This window comes from Perca flavescens, chromosome 23, assembly GCF_004354835.1.
Source record: "Perca flavescens isolate YP-PL-M2 chromosome 23, PFLA_1.0, whole genome shotgun sequence".
Lineage (NCBI taxonomy): Eukaryota > Metazoa > Chordata > Actinopteri > Perciformes > Percidae > Perca > Perca flavescens.
The window spans coordinates 6,264,807-6,285,688 of record NC_041353.1 but is presented as its reverse complement, the minus strand read 5'-3'; the positions used below and the strand labels follow the sequence as shown (position 1 = coordinate 6,285,688).

Here is a 20,882-nt window from a genome sequence, read left to right as displayed (position 1 = left end):
TTGACTTCTATTCTACTCGTTTGTCGGCTTGAGACCTTCACACACTTACAGTACGTACATTTGCACGCACAGTTGTCCAGGCCCCATATGGAGTAATGAGATTAAGATGCTCTTCCTCTGTCTGGGACCATCTGTCCTGCAGAACACACTGGGTGAACTGGTCGCTTCTGGAGAGATCATATAGCACATAGCACTGTGTATGAATACACTGTGATTTTGTGTTTTTAGTTCACTTTAGTTTGCCTGATTTGATTGGGATTGTTTTGTATGTATTTTTTTTCAAGCAAATTTCACTGTTTACTGTTTTTTGTCAGGTGTGAAGATGAACATTGTTACCTTTTCAAGTTTATAACCAGAATTTCTCACTATTTTCTGTCAGTGTGTAGAAAAATTTGAGAATCGGATATGGAATAACAAATCAATTACATAAACAAGTCAATGTCAAAATTGTATATGCATCTCTTAAATTAAAATGTGTACGGTATGACTAAAGCAGCTAGTACAATGTTGTACAATGTAAGTCAATATATATTATTTTTTTTAAATAAACTAAATAAAGTGGTTTTTATTATAGTAACATAACTCATAACTCTCTCTCTCTCTCTCTCTCTCTCTCTCTCTCTCTCTCTCTCTCTCTCTCTCTCTTTCTCTCTCTCTCTCTCAGAATCCTACTGGTGTGTATACTGGTTTCATCAAGGTCCAGATGGATCTGAGGAGGCCGGTGACAGTGCGGGGAGGTCAGAGAGGAGCGGGAGGAGCACGGGGGGAGGAGGCCTTCTATCTGCCCAGAGGAGTCACCAACACCCTCCACATCAGCTCAAATAACACAGTCAGACAGGTGGCTAACGCACGCACGCACGCACGCACATGCATCAACACAACTTAATTAGGATCTGGTGATGACATACGGGTTGAAGTCAGGGTTCAACAGATGCCGGCTGATGTTGAAGTTTTTATTAAATCTTCAGTGAGTTTTGTCAATTTGACATGTTGATTAACATACAGACACAGAATTTAATGTGTCTGTCTGATTGGCCAGATTGTTAACATAAGACATATCCAAGGTGAAATTTTCACTCGCAAAAGCTAAGGCCATTAAAATGGCATTGAAACAATATCTGAAACACAACTTTCACTTTATTATCCCGAAGGAAATTTGATCTGCAGCAGGCATCAAATCACAACAAGGTCGACAAACGTAAAATAAAATGAATAGATGAAGTAAATATAGAAAATGTAAATACATGTTAAAAATAGACAAGAAACCGTATGTGAACTGACGTACTTATTGTTAAGAAAGTTCTATTGAAGCTCCAGTCTAAATAATTGCTCGATGTACATTAAACTGCAGGTAACCAGAGCAACCGTAATTTAACAGTAAATTGAGCACAAACCACAAATGTTAGGTTTTTCTTGACTTAACAATAATCATATAATCATTTGTTTATAATAATAATATAATATTATATATTAATAATATAATATTACCCATCAGCCTCCATCAGATCACTAAAGATAAATAAATGAAATTCAAAATTGGTACAGCTTGTTCAACAGATTCAGGGTTTAACTGTCAGCTAACAGCTAAGTTTGTTCTTCTTCTTCTTTGTGTCTGTGTGTGTCTGTGTGTGTTCAGGTGATCGTCGCCCTGCTGGGCAAGTTCACAGTCGCAGACAACCCGGCCAAATACGCCTTGTACAAACGCTATCGCAGGGAGGAGCAGGGTAAGACTGAAGCCGTGTGAGTGTGTGAGTGTGTGAGTGTGAGAGTGTGAGATAGTGAAAGTGACAGGGCTGGAGTTTCATGCCCCAAGCTCTGTATCAGATGCTTTGGCACTTACATAGTGTCGAGTCGGGCTTCAGTGTGTATTTCTGAATGCCTCACCCTTATGTTGGGCTCTCCCCACTATCAACAGCTCACCAGGAATACACACACACACACACACACACACACACACACACACACTCACTCTAGAATTAACAGCTGTTGCAGGATCGCTGGGTTTCAAATATTATCTTTGGTGTCTCCAAGAAAAGAAGAGTTTATGGGCCTTATACTTTAAAACAAGACCTTGTACACTTATTCAATTTGTGTGACTTCTTTTTATATCTTGTTTGAAGTCTGTGAAACATTTTGCCCCCAAACTTTAATAGAAGATTTGGTTGTTTTTTTGTGTTTACTGCTGTCATACCGTATAAGCTTCTGGTCTGTTTTTTACCTCATTACTGGAGACCTACAGAAAGACTGCTAATAAATGACAGTGTCTAGACAGGCGTCTGACAACAAATGTATGTGTAGACTTTGTGTGTACATGAGCTCATATATAAACTTCCCAGACAAAAACTTTCATTCGAGTAATTAAAAACAAGTTGTTGGGTTGGTGGAGCTTTGGTGTAGAAATGGCCTTCAGTTTCAGGTCAAAAGAAACTGACTGACACCAGTTGAGGTCGGAAAAAAGAAAATATACTGTACAAGATGTTCTAAGACCTGTTTTGAGATAACCGTTGCCTGGATCAGTGGCTTTAGTCTCTTAAAGGAACAGGTGTTTAATTTATACAAAAACCAAAATGCAAAAACTGGGGATTACAGGCTGAACTATTTCTTGGACCAGGTGCAGTGACTTCCTGGAGTTTACTATGTTATTTACTGAGCTTTAAAGGTGCATAAAAGAGAGCCAGGCTAGCTGTTTCCCTCTGTTTCCAGTGTTTATGCTAAGCTAAGCTACACCGGCTTTAGCTTCATATTTAACAGTGTGGTATCGATCTTCTTATCTTAAAATACGCTTACTTGTTTTCTTGCTGAGAGTGAGATGAGACGACTGACACCACTCTTACATCTGCTCTTGTATCGCTATAAAACTTTTGTTCAGTTATCAGTATCGGGAGCGTCCCTATAGGTCCAGTGTTGTTGGTTTCTGTTTGCTGTAACGCCGGTTCAACAACATGATTCCCTCTCTCTTGCACTCTCTGTTTTTGTAAATGACTGACGTAAAGTGCCGCACCCATCCTTTCATCCTCTGCCATTCCTGTTTATATGCACACAGTGCAAAATGCAACTGCGGCAACCGCAGTGGTGCCTGCTTGCATGTGGCTTAAAGGACTGCACATAATGTACTGTCTAAATTAATCTGTGTGTGTGTGTGTGTGTGTGTGTCCCCTGTAGTGTATGTGTGTAAGCTGGCGGATGGCGAGCAGCCGTTGTTTCTTCGTCTGGTGGCAGGACCCGAAGACGACACACTCAGCTTCGTACTAAGAGAACAACAGACTGGAGAAGTTATGGTAACCCTACACCTCTGTCTGCCTCTTCAGTATCTCTCCATCTTCTGAAATGCAATTTACAGCTAAATATGTATTCCTATTATTTCTCTTTCTTCTCCTCTTTCTGTGCTCCCTTTGTTCTCCTCTTTCCCTGCTTCTCTTCCTCCTTCTCTTTGTCTCTTTCCATTAGTTAAAGTCTCTTTCCCAATCTCTTGTTCCCCTCTCGTTCCCTCCTTTTCTTTTTAATTTACTCCTTTTTATGGCCAATTTCTGACAGGAAAAGGTAGAAAAACAGAGAAAAGGTTAGTGATGATGAAATAAAAATGGTTGGTCAAAATGATTTGACTTCAAACAAGTCAAAGCTTTGACTTACTGAAAATTTTGATATAATAACTCAAAATCATGCGATAGTAAGACAAATTTCACAATTTTTTTGATTTACTATTCTATAATTGTGTCGTAGTCATCATTTATGTAAGTCAAAAGTACATTAACTTTCCATGTTGTTGTTTTTTCTTTTACTGGTTTCTGTAATCCTTTCTACTCTTCTTCCTCTGCCCGGTAATCTTGACCCCAAAACTTCCTCCTCCTCCTCTTCACTTTACTTTTCCTCCTTTTTCTTCCCTACCTTCCCTTCATTCATCCATCTTTCTTTTTGTCAGCTGCTTTTTCTTCCCTCCTCCTTCTTCTGTTCATCTTTCTCAACCCTCCTACTCTTAAGTCTTCATTGTCCTCCTCTTCCTCCCATTCCCTTTTTCTTCTGTCTCCTCTTCACCCTCCTTTTTCTTTTTCTCTTCCTCCAACATTTTCTTCCTTTGCTTCAGCTACATATACAGTAACAACTAAACAGTCAAGTACCATCCATACAGAAACTAAATGCAGTTTTTCTGCTTCTCTTTTCAGTGGGATGCATTCTCCATCCCCGAGCTGCGGAACTTCCTGCGGATCCTCGACAAGGAGGAGGATGAGCAGAAGGAGGCGGTGATTCGCCGCTACCAGGCCTACCGCCAGAGACTGCTGGAGGCGCAGAGGGAGGTCAGAGGGTCCTCTTAGAGGATGACCCTCCATGAAACAGGACTACTGCCCCCTAGAGGACGGAGGAGGTGGATCATTTTTGTTTTTCTACCTCCTCAGAGAAGAAAAATAGTGTAAATTTTGATGGAGAGAGGGATGTGAACGTAAAATGAGAATTGAGGATCCAACGCCTGGAAGAAGTGATGATACAGACAGAAAGAGGGATGGTCTAAAGAAGACAGAAAATAAACTGACAGACGGCAAGCAAAGGATGAACGGACAAAATCCGGATGCTGGAGTTTGATCCAGCCTGGATTAAAGAATTCAGACCGCTGCCTGCTCACACCAAAGATTCACTTAATTGTGCCACATTCATTCATCCTCTCTCCCTCTCTCCGTCCATCCCTCTCTTCTTCTTTTTTTTCTCTCACGCTGTCCTGCTGTCATATAATTTATCGGATTCCTCTACCTTTCCCCTCTTATCCTTTTAAACTTGTGAAAGACTCAAGGCCATATGTTGAGTCAGAGTTTTATTTAATTTTGTTTGTTTTAAAGGTCTGTACATATTTTTTTTTTTTTTTTATTTATATGGGTGAAGCTTTTTATTGTTTTGTTATTTTAAAACAAAAAAAGTCTTATTTTAGTTTTTTTGTACAGAGGCGTAGCACCAATCTGGTTGTTGACACAGACACGGAGAATAGTTAATCCAGACTGCTACTATATGTAAATACATGACGTGAGCATCAGCTGTGGCTACATGACAGGAATACCAGATAGTTTAGAGAAGACCATGGAGGTAAAGAAGTCTTCATCATCTTTGCGTTTTGCTTTCATTACCCTGAAAGTTGAGAAATATTTCCGAAGTAAGAAAGGAACAAGTAGCCTGAATGCATGCATGGAGTCTCAAGTGTGCCAAATTGTGTTTAGTTTTTTTTTTTTTATTGTTTTGTTTTATTTATTATTGCTTTTAATAGAACATAAAGATGGCAAAATAAACAATAAAATAACAGAACAGACAAGGTCATAATTTAGCAAGTCCATTATAAATAAAGAATCAAATAGGGTTATTTGGCTTTTTGTTATTTATAATTTTTCAGGATGCATGTATGCCATCGTCCATTACATATCTTCAAAGCAAATAAGAACCAAAATGTGACATATATGTTGACTTCTACATCAATCATCATCCTGCTTTTATCATCTTTTACGTATACAATATAGAAACTAAAATAAAAAATGTTTACTTCCATTTTATTTTTATGTTTAATTATTTTGCAATTTTAAATATTCAATTAATAATTGCTATATTTTATTATTTTTATTATTATTGGCACATTTCAGACTCCATAGTAGTTGGCGTGAAACTGAATGTTGTAGAAGGAGGTACAGAGAAATAAAAAGAGGTTAGGTTTCATGTGACTGAAAACAGACGGACACAAACTCTACTGACACATAATCGAAGAGGAAAGGTTCTACGGAAAAACCATAGCGTCAAATAGAAGCTTATGAGCACAGGGAGGAATTTAGTTTTGGTTGTAAAGATTGTTTGTTCTGGTGAGTGAAGACGAGTGACGATGATGAAGATTAACTGGTTGGATTTGAAGCCTTTGGTTGCGTTTTCACACCACCAGCACAGTTTTGGATGGACCTCTGACCTTTGTATGGTCAGAGGAGGGAAGAGTGAGATTGACTGTTTCTGGAAGTTGACCGAGTAGTTTAGAGGAAGTAGACGAGAAAACAATAGATGGAGGAAGGAAGGAAAAAATCCAGAAGACATGGGAAAGACTGCTGTAAAAGCAGTGTGACCATAACCTTGTAGGAGAGTGACCGGATTATCCTAGAACAAGTCACCGTGATTAACTGCTTGTTCGCTTTTTGCATTAATGAAAGCTCCTGTAATCCACAGCTGAGAGAAAAGGAGGCCTGTAAGTGCTGATAGCTGCAGAAAACCGAGGAGGATAGAACAACTGGCTGCATTGTGTCTCCTGTCCATCTGTCTGCAGGCATTCATTTAAAAACGCCTGTGTTTTTGTGCTCTTATCTCAAGTTGAAACGTGCAGCCTTGACTTCCTTGTCAACCTGCTGTTTCAGCTTTTTTCTGGTGGATAAAAGGAGAAAATATTAAAGAGGGAAACAAGGAAGGAAGGAAGGAAAGAAAGAAAGAAAAGATGGTAGTATTAAGGATATGAATGAAAGATATGCATCAGCAAGTGCAAAAGAAGGTATAAAAGTTTAGGAGTTTTTGTGCAGTAAGGGTTCATGAAAGTAAATGGCTGCCTTAAATATATATATGCTATGTCGTCTTAAATATATGCAGCGTATCATTTATGGCTTAGAGACCAAAGAGGCTTTCTTTTCTCAGAAAAATCTTTGTTTTTTTTGCTTTTTGAATCAGCAGTAATTCAGATATTTGAGAAAACAACAGAAAAACAAGTAGAGATAAATCACAAAGACAATCATTTGGACAAACTACAGATCAGATTAAAATATATCATTAGTCATTAACAAAAGATGTATTGTACTGCATTGTTTGAGCTGCAGGTACTGAATGAAGTACAATGCCACCAACTAGTGGACAAATACTGCTACTATTCTCTAATTTCTGTGTCAAACTATCTTATAGATTTATTTTTTTTGTTATAACCAAAGGTATTTTTGTGGTGTTGCCTGGAGCAAAAAATATTAGAGCCCTCTTCCTACTGAAGGGAAAAAAAAACATATATAGTTTAGAGTTTTATTTAAAGGGTTTTAACCTTCGTTTATGCTACTATCAAACACTGGGTTAATGCTATGGAAGCAAATAAAAAAAAGGTCAGAAAAATTTGAATCTTACAAGCAGCTGAATGCCTAATGTGGTTTTAATACCCCTCTTTGACATTCCCACCACGTCATTTCAAGTTGTGCTGTACTCTGGAAACTTAATTTTAGGGTTCAAAAGTTCAGATAGAAAATGTAAGTGTTTAAAAAAACAACTCGCATAAATTTGCCGTTCAGTCGCTCTTAAGCTCAAACTATTTTGGCCTTCTTTTTTTTTTTTGCTTCCCTATAATATAATTAAAAATGATACGAAAGTCTGCATGAAAACAGTCAATTAATCTTAAAGCCATGTTGTTGTTTGTGTGTCTGATGAACAATGTTAAAACGCATCAAGGACTGGTCGTATCAATACATTTCGGGCACTTTAACTTTGAATTCAGGGAAGACGGGTTTTTTGATTTTTCTTTTTTCTCCTGTTTAAACTACCGCCATGACATTCTGACTTAATCTTAACACCATATACACTATAATCTATTTTGAAAGATCTTGTTAAGCTCCACAATATTTTTATTTTTTTTATTTTAACAAATGGAAGTACAGTGTGACAGAAGTTAGTTATTTTAAGCTCTTTTGTTTTTTGTCTCAACGAGCTTCCGTATACTTTGAGTTTAGCTGTAGACTGTGAAACGTTTTGTTGAATCGCGCATGTGTTCCTGTTTTGTCTCTCTTTACATATATGCTTACTGTACACACTACTGGGCATGCTCCAAATTAAAGCATGCGTTGTCGTAGATAAAACGGGGTCAGGCGGCATTTGGAAATACATTTTTGGAGTGACAGTGATTGAAAACATGTTTTTCAAATGCTGTCGGATCTGCTCGGAATATAAATTAGGCTTTATTATGAAAAGCTTTTGGGCCAGTAGTGTTAATGAATGAAGAGCTGATATATGACACCTGGTATGTATTCAGATATCTTGTTTTAAGGCTGTTCAATCGTGACAAAATATTCACATGGTTTATCGTATCTAGTTTCTCCAACAATTGTCATGTTTCACCACATAATGCTGATTGTTTAATTGCTGATGAGATGTGGTTCAAAGTTTTGGGAAAACAAGTTTAGTAGTGTGCTTCCTAGAATTTCTTTTATACATTCAGTTTTGTCTGGAGCTTCAACAATTAGTCGAGATAAATCAATGAGTCGATCATAAGACAGATATTCTGAAACTATTTTGATCGTTTATCAAGTAAAAATACATGCCAAACCTGCTTCTGTTCCAGCTTCTCAAATGTGAGGACTCGCTTCTTTCTTTTGTTTTATATGTTGATAAACTGAATATCGTTGAGTTTGGGACTGTCCGCACAAAACAACCAGTTTTTAATATGTTGTCGTTGGCTCTGGGGAGTAATTATCGGCATTTTCTGCTGTTTTCTTACATTTTATAGGCATACATTTGTTGGTTCCAGACTCTCAAATGTGAGTATTTCCTGGTTTTCTTACACTTTTATGGCGGCGCTTTCAGTGCACTTGTGATATGATTTCTTTGACAGATTGGCTGAACTGTATAACAACAACACAGCCTACCATATCTATAAAATATATTGCAGATAGAGATGTAAAGATAACACCATTTATTATTTAGTCTATCAGTCTGATTTTATGGAGTCCCAAGAGTGCCCCAAAACTTTTAATTAAAGATATTTAATAAGATTATCTTTTTAACAAAACCATTTTTGTGCATCCCAAAATATTTAGATGTTGTCAGTGAATATAAAGTAGACATATCAGCATTAAGTGGTGTAAAAGGACAATTGGAATTATGCTCGATACAAGAATGTTTATTTGCTTTGTTGTGGTTTTAAAAATCGCACATTTAGATGGCAGCTGTTCTGGAGCTTTTGATCATTTTACATGATCTTCATCAGCAAATGGAACTTTAGAAAATCTAGTTTCCATTTTTTCTGAGCAATTGAACTGTAAGTTCTTTTCATCCAAAGCTGAGGTTCAAAGTGTATTCATATTCTTGGAAACTTAAGAAAACAAACTTATGTCGTGATTATTTAATATGATTGAAAGCTCCAGAACGGCCACTACTAAATGGGCCTTGTTGTGAGTTTTCTCAGCAGCTCCTAAATTATATATCTGACCTATCAGTTTAAAGTTCCTAGCAGTTTGTAGGCTCTTAAGATCTTTTGTTTTGTGCGATATGTGTCTAGTTTGAACATCCAGAGACTGTAATGTCAAATGCCAAAGATCTGTGTATAGCTCTTCTGCCATTTATTGATATTGTTTCCAATTATGCTGTTTTTTGTTGATTTATATAGAGAACAGATCAGGTGTCTCATATGATGAGATCCTCGTAAGCATCCGAGCTCAGAAACACAAAGTTCTCTGTTTGTTTTACACACAAAAAAAGGTCACAGGTTTTAATTTCAGACCTGAGCTGCATAATCCAAAATGATTGTCGTGTTTAGATTCGAAAGAAAGGATGAAAAGAAGATGGTTCATAATGACACATTATCCTTTTTTTTTCTGTCAATCTGTCTACTCACGATTATAGTCAATGGAAGCTATATTTTAGTGCAAGATTTAGTTGAAGTTTGGCTTTTGAGCTCAGGTCTGAAAGCTCTGACCGCCGCAGTGCCTTTTTTAAAGTTTGAAAGAAAAACAAAGCTGTAGGAGGAACGGAGGGTTTCATCACATCTTGCTTTTTGTTGCAGTTCTCTCTGCAGGCGAAAGCGGTTAACTTGAGGCAGGTTTATTTTTGTCGGTATCTTGTGATTTCTCTTTAAATCGTTACCAAATGTGGCCTTTCCTCAACACAAGGCAGGCTGCAGCTATTAAAGGTGAAATTAAAACAAAATGACTGTTTTCATGTGTTGTTTTTTTGTGTGCAGATTTTGCAACTTTTGTTTTCTTCTTATTTTGATTTCTTGAGGATTTTGTGACATCGCTGCACCTCAGTCTTTTCCTCCTCTCACACTTTTTGTAGTTGAATTAAGATACTATAAACGGATTATTTTAATATATTTGACAAGAGCTGGAAGATTAGTCTATTCATTTACTAGATATTTGAAGACATAACCTTTCACTATATAAACTTTGATCTATTTTCTGATATTTTATAGACCAAAAAACAATCAGCAGATTAATGGATGTTGAAAATAATTGTTAGTTGCAGCCCTATATTTCCCAAATTAACTAAGATTCTTACTGAATTAATACATTTAAAAACATTTGATTTACCTACAGATAAACTTAATCCTTGCTGTACAGAGCTCAAGCATAACTATGTCCAGAAAATACGCCAACCACTGTTTTATACATTGCGATTGGAGGGGGGGAGCCAGCGTTGAGCTATCATTTTCTTTGTTGCAGTTGAGCCACATTTTCCTTTGTCTCCCAAGCAGGTGTAATTTAGAGTCATCATTAAGTAACCTGTTCACACTCCCAGACCATATGCAGGAAAGTTCCAGTTTGTTCAGGTTGACAGAACGTACAATAGGGAGTGGGAATGCCTTTGGAGACGTATCTCTTCTGAGGAGTTCAATATGTCCTATGATATATGTTGAAGTGGATCTGCTGGTGATTTGGGTTCTTGGAACAGTAGAAAATGTCCCAAACTGTCTCCCAATTATTTGCGTTCCCCTCAGGGCTCAGCTCTCGCTCCCATTACTTTACTATTGGGAGTTCTCCTATGGACACTAGCATCACTTTAGCATAAATCTTGGACTTTTTTACCCTTTTAAACTTAGTTACTTACTTAATCTCAAATGGTCTTCTTTGAGATTTTTAACACTTGAGCTGGAATAGTTAAACATGAGCAGATTTGCTCTATTGCAGAGAGTTAGATGAGAAGATTGATACCACTGTCGTATTTGTCGGTTAAATGTGAAGTGACAGCCAGGAAAGGGTTAGCTTAGCATAAAGACCCAGAACAGCTAGTTGTCAGTAAACAGAGCAGAGGCACCTCCTCTTGCTCTCTGTTTGACCCCAACTCACATAACCTAAAGTGGTAACTCCCCCTTGCCATTTGTTAAACTCTGTCATGTTGAAAGCTAGTCAACACTGCCTTCAAAGTAAAAGCTCAGACTGACGCTTATGTTTATCCTTTCATGTTTGTGGAAGAGGTTTTGAGGGGGGGAAAAAAAACATACAAATTTGAATTGTAGTAGTCCCACAAAACAAAACAGACCCTGGTACTTTATAGTACTTAGTACATTAATTGCAATTTGTTTTGGGAATGTGCACCACTAAAGTCCATTATCCACTAAGGTTAGTTCTGCATTATCACACAATATTATTGCCCTGTCTCCCCAGTTAAAACTATAATTTTAACACCAGGGTTTGCTGCAGGGCTTTATAGCTAACCTTAAAAAATTAAATACACTTTAATACAATGAAAAATAGCAGAGGTGCTCTCCCACACAGCAAATGCAATATGAAGCAATGGACCAGAAACACTTTTATTTTGAAGGTCCTTTCCGGATGTTTTGGTATGTTCTCTGGTTGTTTTACTCTCTGCTTTCCGTCTCACTGTCATTCATTCAGTCAGATCTTTTTATCCAGCAGGAGAAAGAAAAAGTCAAGATTAAGAATGTAAGTTTGACACTTAAAATTTAAATGTACGAAGGTTATTTCTGCGTCGAAAAACTGCGTTCAGAACTCTGTCTAGATAAGTACGTTGTTGTTGTAAACGCAGCGACGTCGTCATATTAATCAATTAAAGATAGCATCAAGTTTCAATTTGACCAAGACAATTTCCTCCTTCCTTATCAGTGATTTAGCTAGCTCGTGATTTGTCAGTGTTATTATGATGTTATATATGCAGGTTCTAAGACAAAAAAAGGACACATTTGGGAATAATGTTTGGCTGACAGTAGGTGCCAGGTCGCATCTTTAAACTTGTGCAAAGTAGCATAACGTACCTAACTGTTAGTCACTCGTTCCCCACACACATTTTGCGATTTTCTGTTAACAATGCCACATTTCGTCCACTCTGAGTGACTTCTCAAATGTCACGTTTGTACCTCTGGCTGCTTGTCTTCACTTTCTTTTATGATAGAAGGAAACAAAGAACTAATCTCCAGAGGAATTCGTATTTATTTACTTGCGCATTGTCCTGTATGTTGATGGGTTCACCTTTTGTGTAAGCTAACGTGCAGTGTTACAGATTATAGAGCCTGTGTGAAAACATCTTAAACATGTCAAAGTTCACTTCACCATGTGTGACACGACACTGTTGACTTTTAACTGATTATAACTGCACGCTGTGAAGTGCAAAGAAATTTTGCAGCTTTAAACACTCTTAAAGTTTTTCATATTTAAATTCAGGTCAAATGTGCATGAAATAAGTAGGCCTACCTCTGAGTTTTCTTTATTTTGCAAAGTTGAGGTTTAAATTGAATTGTTTAAGGTGCTATGAGTTTATCATAAAGGATGTATGTGTTTAGAGCTTAAATAAACTTTTATTTTATTTTTTGTATACTATACATTCTTAAATATTTGGGAGTTTATTGGCAGATTTTTGGCCCTTAGAAAAGTATGATGTGTTCCCTAGAAAAGTTCAATCCATTTAAAACAGTCAAAATGACTGCCGTCTGAGTCTTTAGTATCTAAAAGAGGTAATAAATAAGACAGTTTGTTATTTCTGCTCTCTGTCAGGTTGGGTAAGAGATCATTATTAGCAGCTCTGCTCGCTGTGGTGGTTGGCGTTTACCTGCTGCCTTCTCCCATAGACCCCAAACCACACGTGTAAGTACACACACACACACGCACCCATGCCCACACACCCTTACAACTCTAGAGACAGTAGGCTCTTAAAACTTTTTAAAGAAGTAACGAGGGATACATAAAATTACCTATGATCTTTTCTATTAGCACATAACTAAACAAACGGTGGAGTTTTACTATAGTTGCCGGAAACTATTAAATCCAAATTTGTTCCTCCAGACTGAAGGGGCCTCCTCCGGCCCTCGAGGGCCCGCTCGCTGTCAACACCCGGCTGCAGAAGGGCCGCAGGCTGTTTACTGGGAAACTACACGGACCAGAATCCTTCACTGCAGATGAGCAGGGTGAGCGTGCTGGATTTTATGTGTGTTATTTAAACTTTGTACATACTCAGAGTTTTTTTTGGGCTGGATGGGAAGTGACCTCTGACCTTTGCTTGAGGTAGGTAAGGTATTTTGTCCCATGTGGCCCCCTGTATGTCTCCACATGTTGAAAATATCTGCTTTGATAGCCAATTTTATGACACATTTGCTTTTGTAGTTGGGTCTCTTTTCTATACCTTTTTTATAGATGAATTAATAAGATTTAATACAGGTTTACATGGATGTTTTAAGTGTCCCAAGATAGTCTGAAAGCGGTTTCTGGGGACTTTCACCCTGAATCAGCAGCTTGCGTTGTGTTTCAGGTAATGTGTACACAGGAACAGTGGACGGGAAGCTGTGGAGGATCGGTCCTGATGACAGCCTCGCTCTCATCACACACATGGGACAGGATTTACCAGAATGTGGTTTGTGTTTTATTTCTGTGCATCCTTCCTCTTTTCTTGCATGCATTTCTTTCACATCTACTGCAGTCAGATTCACTGTGTTCACTCGGAAGGAATCACTTTACATGGGTGGGCACTTGTAATGACATCTCGAACATGTTAAGAGGCTAAAAGCACGTTTAAAACTTGCCCGGTGTCAGCCGCCTGGGTGCTAACGCTAGCAGGAGGAGAACACAGTGTAGGCAGCACCAAAAACAACAGAGCTACGTGTTGAAATCGACCGGAATTCTCCTTTAAGACTCTAAATGAGCTTTATTAACAACACAACAACGCTTTATTAATCCATGACATCATCAGTTAAGTTTTCTGATCCTGCAGTATTTTGGTTTTCAAGTTCAGTAGATGAAGGAAGTTCTTTTTTGCATCCCAATTTATTTTATTTTTTTTAGTTTATATATAGTTTAGTTTGATATGAGCTCTGAAATTCCAACAGCTAATGGATTGAGTTTTATCCTAATTTATTATCTAAAGTGTGGAAACAAATCATGGTTAAAAACTATAAAAACACAATTTTACCAGATAAACATTCTGCTGAGCAGCAAAATTCTGTTATGTTTTCTCTTTTGCCCCTTTTTTTCTGTTTATATCAGAAATATGGGTTTCTTTCAACCAAATTGCCCCAAAATAACTTGGATGCATTCAATTCAATTCAATTTTATTTATAGTATGCATGCATGTACGTTGTATGGAACCCATAGAACATATACAGTACATCCATGCATCCATGTTCTTCTCAGGTAAAATTATTGAATTTATTGAGATTAATTGAGTTTTATTTAATTTCATGGCATTTTATTTTTTTATTTTTTTAAATGGTTTCAGAACAGCATCCCAACCAAACTTTGACATAAACCAGTCTGTGATTCACTCAACATCCTCTGATCTTAAATATTGTATTAGTCAAATTAGGGCTGGGCGATATGGAGAAAATCAAATATTATGATATTTTTGACCAAATACCTCGATATCAATACCGCAACGATATTGTAGTGCTGACTATCGGTGCTTTCACAAAATATTTACACAATGAGATTTTTGATAAACAATTATCAGTAATGTGGATATAATGACTAAGTGGGTAAAGGCAAATAATAGAACAATTACAACAGTCTGGTAAGTTCAGAAAATGACATAATTGTACTGTAATGCAGCCTAAAACCAGGAAAAGACAACACTTATGCCATATTACGATATTACGATCTCCAAAATCTAAGATGATATCTAATCTCATATCACAATATTGATATAATATCAATATATTGCCCAGCTCTAAGTCAAAGTAATTCATAATATCTGCTTTTTTCAAAAAAAAATTAGGTATAATGTCATTTTATTAGGTTTATTGACCATAAATTTAAAAAAAAGCGTTGAAAAGAGGGACAAAAAAGTGCCAAAAGCATAAAAAAGTGTCCAAAAAAGTTGTAAAAAATTCCAAACAAAGCGCTTTTTTCAATTTTGACCCGGAATGACAAGTTCATGGACGCGGTGAAGACAACACAAGGGTTAAGAGATCTTTCCTCTTTTAAAAACCTGGATGAGTGAAATTGATGCTTTAGTTTGAAATGAAAGAGTGAGTTGTTTTAGTTATAACAAAGAATTTCTAATAAGATCGGCTTCGGTTATAATCACAAAATGATTGTTTGCCTAAAAATTGTGTTTCTATTTCTTCTCTCCTTAGTTGTAAATCTTGGCTCTGGTGTTGTGTGTCTGCAGGCAGCAGTACAGACTATGAGCCTGTGTGTGGTCGTCCTCACGGTGTGCGTTTGGATCGTCGCGGCCAGCTGATAGTTGCTGACTCATACTTTGGGCTGCACAGCGTCAACCCCCAAACTGGAGAAAAGACTCTGTTGCTGGCTAATTCACAAGGTTGTGTGTGTGTGTGTGTGTGTGTGTGTGTGTGTGTGTGTGCGCTAAAAAAAGACAACTTGATTGAAATATTGCAAATAAATCCCTTGTCTGTGATCCTTCTTTTCTTTGTTCCTCAGGCGCCGATGGCGTTCCCTTTGCCTTCCTGAACGGGCTGGAGATTTCTTCCCAAACTGGGATCATTTATTTCACCGACTCCTCCAGCCGCTGGGGACGCAGACACGTCACACTGGAGGTGAGATCAGGGGCCGAGACGGATCAGTTCATCCTTAAAGAGATCTTTCAAGTGCCTTAAACCTGCATTCCATCTCATTTCCAATAGGGGGCGACCCCACTGGTTGTAAAAATAGAAGTCGATGGGGAAATGGGTGGTGATGGTGCAGTGGATATGACACATGCCTTCGGTGTGGGCGACCTGGGTTCGATTCCCACTGCGATACATCAACCAATGTGTCCCTGAGCAACACTTAACCACTAGTTGCTCCAGAGGTGTGCGATCTCTGACATATATAGCGATTGTAAGTCACTTTGGATAAAAGCGTCAGCTAAATGACCTGCAATGGAAATGAGCCTACTTCTCACTTCATATATCACCTCAGTAAACATTTTCATAATGAGTATGGTCTCAATCTAGCCTGGATGCCAGCTGAATTTAGCCCCGCCCACAACATTCAAGGTCGGGAAGTTCACATTCTGACTAGAATCGGAGTACGACCACGTCCGGCTAGTCTCAATCACTAGTTTCTTCTTCCATACAGCATGATATTCATTTTATAAATTATGGTCCCAATTAAACAAATGAAAGTAGTTAGCTGAGCTTGGCAAAACTTAACTGAGCTAAAGCTAAATTAAATAGTAATTTATTTTATTAACGTGCAAATTTAATGTGACAGAAAATTTTATTTGACGCACATTTCTAGTTTTTCGTAGGAAATTTTCAAATTACAACAATAAACTAAACTCTGGCTAAACTAAAGGATAACTGAGGCTACATTTCCGTTGCTACGTTTTGGTTTAAAAACTAATATCTTTTGCTACGTTTCCACCTCGCATTCCCACTGCTCTGGCGTTTCCGAGCCCCTAAACCGGAGAGATTTGAAAACACTTCGGACCCTGTTTAAGTTTGGAGTCTGCGGGGTTGTGTAGCAGTCTCACCGGCCGCAAACGGGGAGACCTTTGGCAACACCTGCACCGACGCCAACGCTTCTCCGCCTGATTAGGTCATGACGTCTCGTTCTCTGAGACTAAGCTACTTGCGTTACCATGGCAACCACCAGCAACGGGCATGCCGAGTATACAAGAATGTTCATGAGATATGCCAACTGGGAGTGTTAGTTTAAACTAGGGCTGCCACCTCTTAGTCGATTTGTCGACTAATTGGTTGTTTTGGTCTTAGTCGACTAAGATTTCTTTAGTCGATTAGTCATTTTTTATGCTTATTCTTGCTTAATTACTTATTTCCAAGAAACTTCTGAGCACATTTATGGTAAACACAAGATTTAAAGTGGTGCTTTTGCAGGATTAATTGTGGAAAAACTCAGTTTTACAGATGGTTAATTAACTACATTTATATTGTGCTTTTCTAGTCTTAACCACCTCTCAAAGCGCACAGCTCTGTCAATTAAATCAACTAATCGATTAGTCGACAAAATCGTATAAGTGTTAGTCGACTAAGAATTTCTTTAGTCGAGGACAGCCCTAGTTTAAACAGAGATTAGTTATTCTACTGCAGCTAAAAACACGTGTGCACAGAGATTGCTTTTGGCTCAAAACTCCACTTAAAAACAAACGTAGCGATGTAAACGTAGCCTGAACTGTTTGATGTTTCAGGTGATCGAGCTGAACAGCCTCGGCCGTCTTCTCTCCTACGATCCAGAGACAGGGAGTGTGAAGGTCTTGCTGGACTCCCTCTACATGCCCAACGGCATCGTCCTGTCGCCTGATGAACACTTCCTGCTGCTGGCGGAGACGAGCATCGCACGCCTGCTGAGGTACCAGCACACACACGCACACACACACACGCACACACACACACACACACACACACACACACACACACACACACACACACACACACACGACTGCAGATAAACATCAGTCCAAGAATCAGTCCCTCAACTCACTCTCTGTCCACTCTCAGGTTTTGGCTGAAGGGCCCGAAGGCTGGCACCAAGGAGATTGTCATGGACAACATGATTGGTTACCCAGACAACATCCGCCTAAGCGACCACGGAACATTCCTGGTTGGCATAACAACGACACGGTTCCGGAAGGTCACGCCTCCCTTCTTGGACATGATCGCCCCGTACCCGGCTGTCAAACGCTTCCTGGCCAAGGTCCGTGTGTTTTTATAGTTTGTTTAATAATCACTATGGAGATCAGAGGGCAAATCCCTGCTGACAACACACAGACAAGCTCATCATATGCTTTATTTAATGTAAAGTGTACTAGTAACTGTAACTGTCAGATAAATAGTAGTGCAAAAAGTAGTAAAAAGTATTTCATTCTGAGATGTACTGCTGTAGAATTATGAAGTAGCAGAAAATGGAAATACTCAAGAACCACAAAACTGTACATTTGTTTTTCTATCTTCAACACAGCTGATTACAGTACATAATGAAAATCACAATGTTCTTGAGTTAGTTATCCATCATGTCAAGTCTGCTTTTGTTGTTGTCAAACAGTGCTGAAAGGACTAGTCGTTTAATTGATGATTGATCAGTTAGTTTAAAGTGGTCATATTATGCTTTTTGGCTTTTCCCCTTTCCTTTATTGTGTTATATATATCTTTTTTTGTGCCTGTTATAAAAGCCCAAAGTCCATCTTTACTTACCATCTCCAACAGAAAACACTGTTCACAAACTGCTCCAAACAGCTCTATTGTAGTCCAGCCTTTACTTCAGAGACAAACGTGGTCACTTTGTAACAAACGTTATAATGCTAGCCTAGCTACTAGCGGGGCACGCCCTCATACTCTGCTTCTGACTGGCTAGTAGTCCTTACTTAGCTACTGCGCATGTTCGACTCCCAAAAGATGTCTCACTCTGTAGCTAAAACAGAGAGCTAAACACAGGGTGAAAAGAGGAGCTGCAGCAATGTGCAGTACAACTAAAATATGGTGTTTTTTGAAAATGATATCATATAAACCTATTCTGATATAACCTCTAAATACAATTATGAACCTGAAAATGAGCATAATATGAGCGCTTTAAGTCCTTTGTTTCTGTTTCCAGCTCCTCCATTGTGAATATGTGCATTTGTTCCCCGTTTAATCCTTGTAAATTGAATATCTTTGTATATCCGTTGGTTTAACAAAGCAAGACATCTGAAGATTAAGTTTAGTCTTTAAAATGTAAGAAAAAAAGGTGTCCATCGCAATTGTAAGCCCAAAGTGACATTGTAAAGTTGTTTGTTTTGACCAACAAACTGTCCAAAACCCAACTAGATTTGATTTACTTCATATACTTTGATTTACTGTTATAATTAACAAAGAAGAGCATTTAAATTCACACATTTGAGATGCTGAAACCATCAAGCGACTGAACGAAATAGTTAATTTTCTTTAGATGTACAACAACTGTCAACAACTTGTATTAAAGTGAAGGTGTTTGTGTTTGCAGGTGATTCCTCTGAGCTGGTACAGCCTCCTGCTGCGGCGCTACGCTCTGGTCCTGGAGCTGGGACCGGACGGCGAGATCGTGGACACGCTGCACGACCCCGAAGGCCGCCTGACGTGGGCCATCAGCGACGTCTTCCAGCACCGAGGGAGGACCTACCTGGGCAGCACCAACCTGCCGTTCCTGCCCGTCCTGGAGGGATCCTGGGAGAGCTGATGATGGACCACGGCAGGAAACTAAACGTAGGCTCATTCATTCTCGGACAGTTTGGGATCCCGATCAAGCATTTACGAGGAGAGAGAGAGAGAGAGAGAGAGAGAGAGAGAGAGAGATGCAGCAAAGGGCCTCAGGTCGGAGTCGAACCCGCTGTGTCGAGGAGTTAACCTCTATGTATGTGCGCCCGCTCTACCAACTGAGCTAACCGGGTGCTCCGCTTCTGGATTTAACGTTTTTAGTCGGCGTTGAACGTTGCAAAGGTTTAAACCTGGATATTTGTGGTTTCAGGTCGGACTCTGTCGCCAACTTATGACCTGAGAGGTGAACTGAGCAACTGTGATCATCTAAAGACTCTTTCAGAAAAGTTCAACTTCCATCTGCTCAAAGTGATGTTATGCTGTTTGATGGGATAACAATGGATGTCCTTTTTTAGTGCAAAAGACAGAAATGGTGAGCTCAAACCACATTATATACCCAAAATACTAGTTAAATTATAGAAGTTCAAAGTTTGATCAATGCACTGGATGTGTGCAGACAAGCACCAGAAGAAACACTGAATCCATCAACCTTCTTTCCAACTGCAATTAAACTGAAATATAACTTTAATAGTCTATTATTCAACTGTATCTAGTCTAATAATTTGTTTGCAAGTGACATCGGAGCTTAAATAAGCTCAAAGTGATTTATCTTGGTCAGTTTGGACTAATCAAATCTCCTGGAGCCTGGATCTTTAAAATCAACCAACTTTCTCTCTGAGGAATTTTAAATGAACGTTTGAAATATAGAATTAAAAACTGTAGGAATGTGTACTATTAATACCATAGACTGAAAAAATGACATTTCAGTGAGACTGTTGAATTACAAATGGGTCGCAAACAGCTGAAACGATATGATTAGTCGTTCATTTAACACTTAATTGTGAGGCTGCTTTTCTCTGATTAAATAATTGTAAACCCCTTCATCTGAAGACCTCTCTTTGGACTCTGACAGGTATTTTTAAACATAGTTCTAACATTTAATGGACTTACAGTGGTACTTATAAGTTTATGAACCCATGCTAAAGTTGACTAAAAAGAGTAATAAAAAAAACCTTTTAGAAATTGATTTTAATGCCTTAATTAAAAAAATGAGGAAAAATCCAACCTTTAAGGACACCAATTTTTTTTGTGAATGAATAATGAATCGTAAATAAATGTTCTTCCTTAAAATACAGGGGGCATAAGTAAGTACACCCCTATGTTAATGCAGGCAAGGCTATATTATTATCCATGTTATTTCATGGATCCAGGATACTATGCATCCTGATAAAGTTCCCTTGGTCTTTGGAATTAAAATAGCCCCCCCACATCATCACCATACCTAGAGATTGGCATGGTTTTATTTCAGTTAGCCTAATAGCTAGTTTGATTTGCATTGAAAGATGATTTTATGGAAGGTACCCCATAAAATCATCCAATTAATTAATTCCAAAGGTCAAGGGAACTTTATCAGGATGCATAGTATACTGGATCCATGAAATAACTGGCCTGTGAAAATAAAGATCTGCCTGCCTCTATGGGAATTTAACATAGGAGTGTACTTACTTATGCCCCCCCCAAC

The 20,882-nt window shown here is 38.4% G+C and overlaps 2 protein-coding genes across 2 annotated transcripts in view; both read left to right on the top strand.

Moving 5' to 3' along the window:
• Nucleotides 1-9,891, top strand: part of rassf3 (Ras association domain family member 3) — a 34,966-nt gene extending 25,075 nt beyond the window's left edge. Inside the window, exons 3-6 of the mRNA XM_028570843.1 lie at nt 665-838; nt 1,637-1,724; nt 3,163-3,278; nt 4,161-9,891. Of these exons, the coding sequence (XP_028426644.1) occupies nt 665-838; nt 1,637-1,724; nt 3,163-3,278; nt 4,161-4,310 (528 nt within the window). The 3' untranslated portion in view covers nt 4,311-9,891. The remainder of the gene's footprint in view (nt 1-664; nt 839-1,636; nt 1,725-3,162; nt 3,279-4,160) is intronic.
• Nucleotides 9,892-11,547: 1,656 nt separating this feature from the next.
• zgc:194209 (adipocyte plasma membrane-associated protein) lies at nt 11,548-20,234 on the top strand. The gene is made up of 10 exons (XM_028570975.1): nt 11,548-11,627; nt 12,693-12,782; nt 12,981-13,102; nt 13,444-13,545; nt 15,298-15,450; nt 15,570-15,685; nt 17,281-17,441; nt 17,591-17,786; nt 19,071-19,309; nt 19,572-20,234. Coding segments are annotated over exons 1-9 (1,155 nt in total). The 5' UTR covers nt 11,548-11,625; the 3' UTR covers nt 19,284-19,309; nt 19,572-20,234.
• The last annotated feature ends 648 nt before the right edge of the window (nt 20,235-20,882 follow it).

Bases quoted from the DNA above. Each gene is read 5' to 3' on its own strand.
- zgc:194209 (XM_028570975.1), top strand. The intron at 15,686-17,280 runs GTGAGATCAGGG...TTGATGTTTCAG, and splicing joins GCAGACACGTCACACTGGAG to GTGATCGAGCTGAACAGCCT. The intron at 17,442-17,590 runs GTACCAGCACAC...GTCCACTCTCAG, and splicing joins AGCATCGCACGCCTGCTGAG to GTTTTGGCTGAAGGGCCCGA.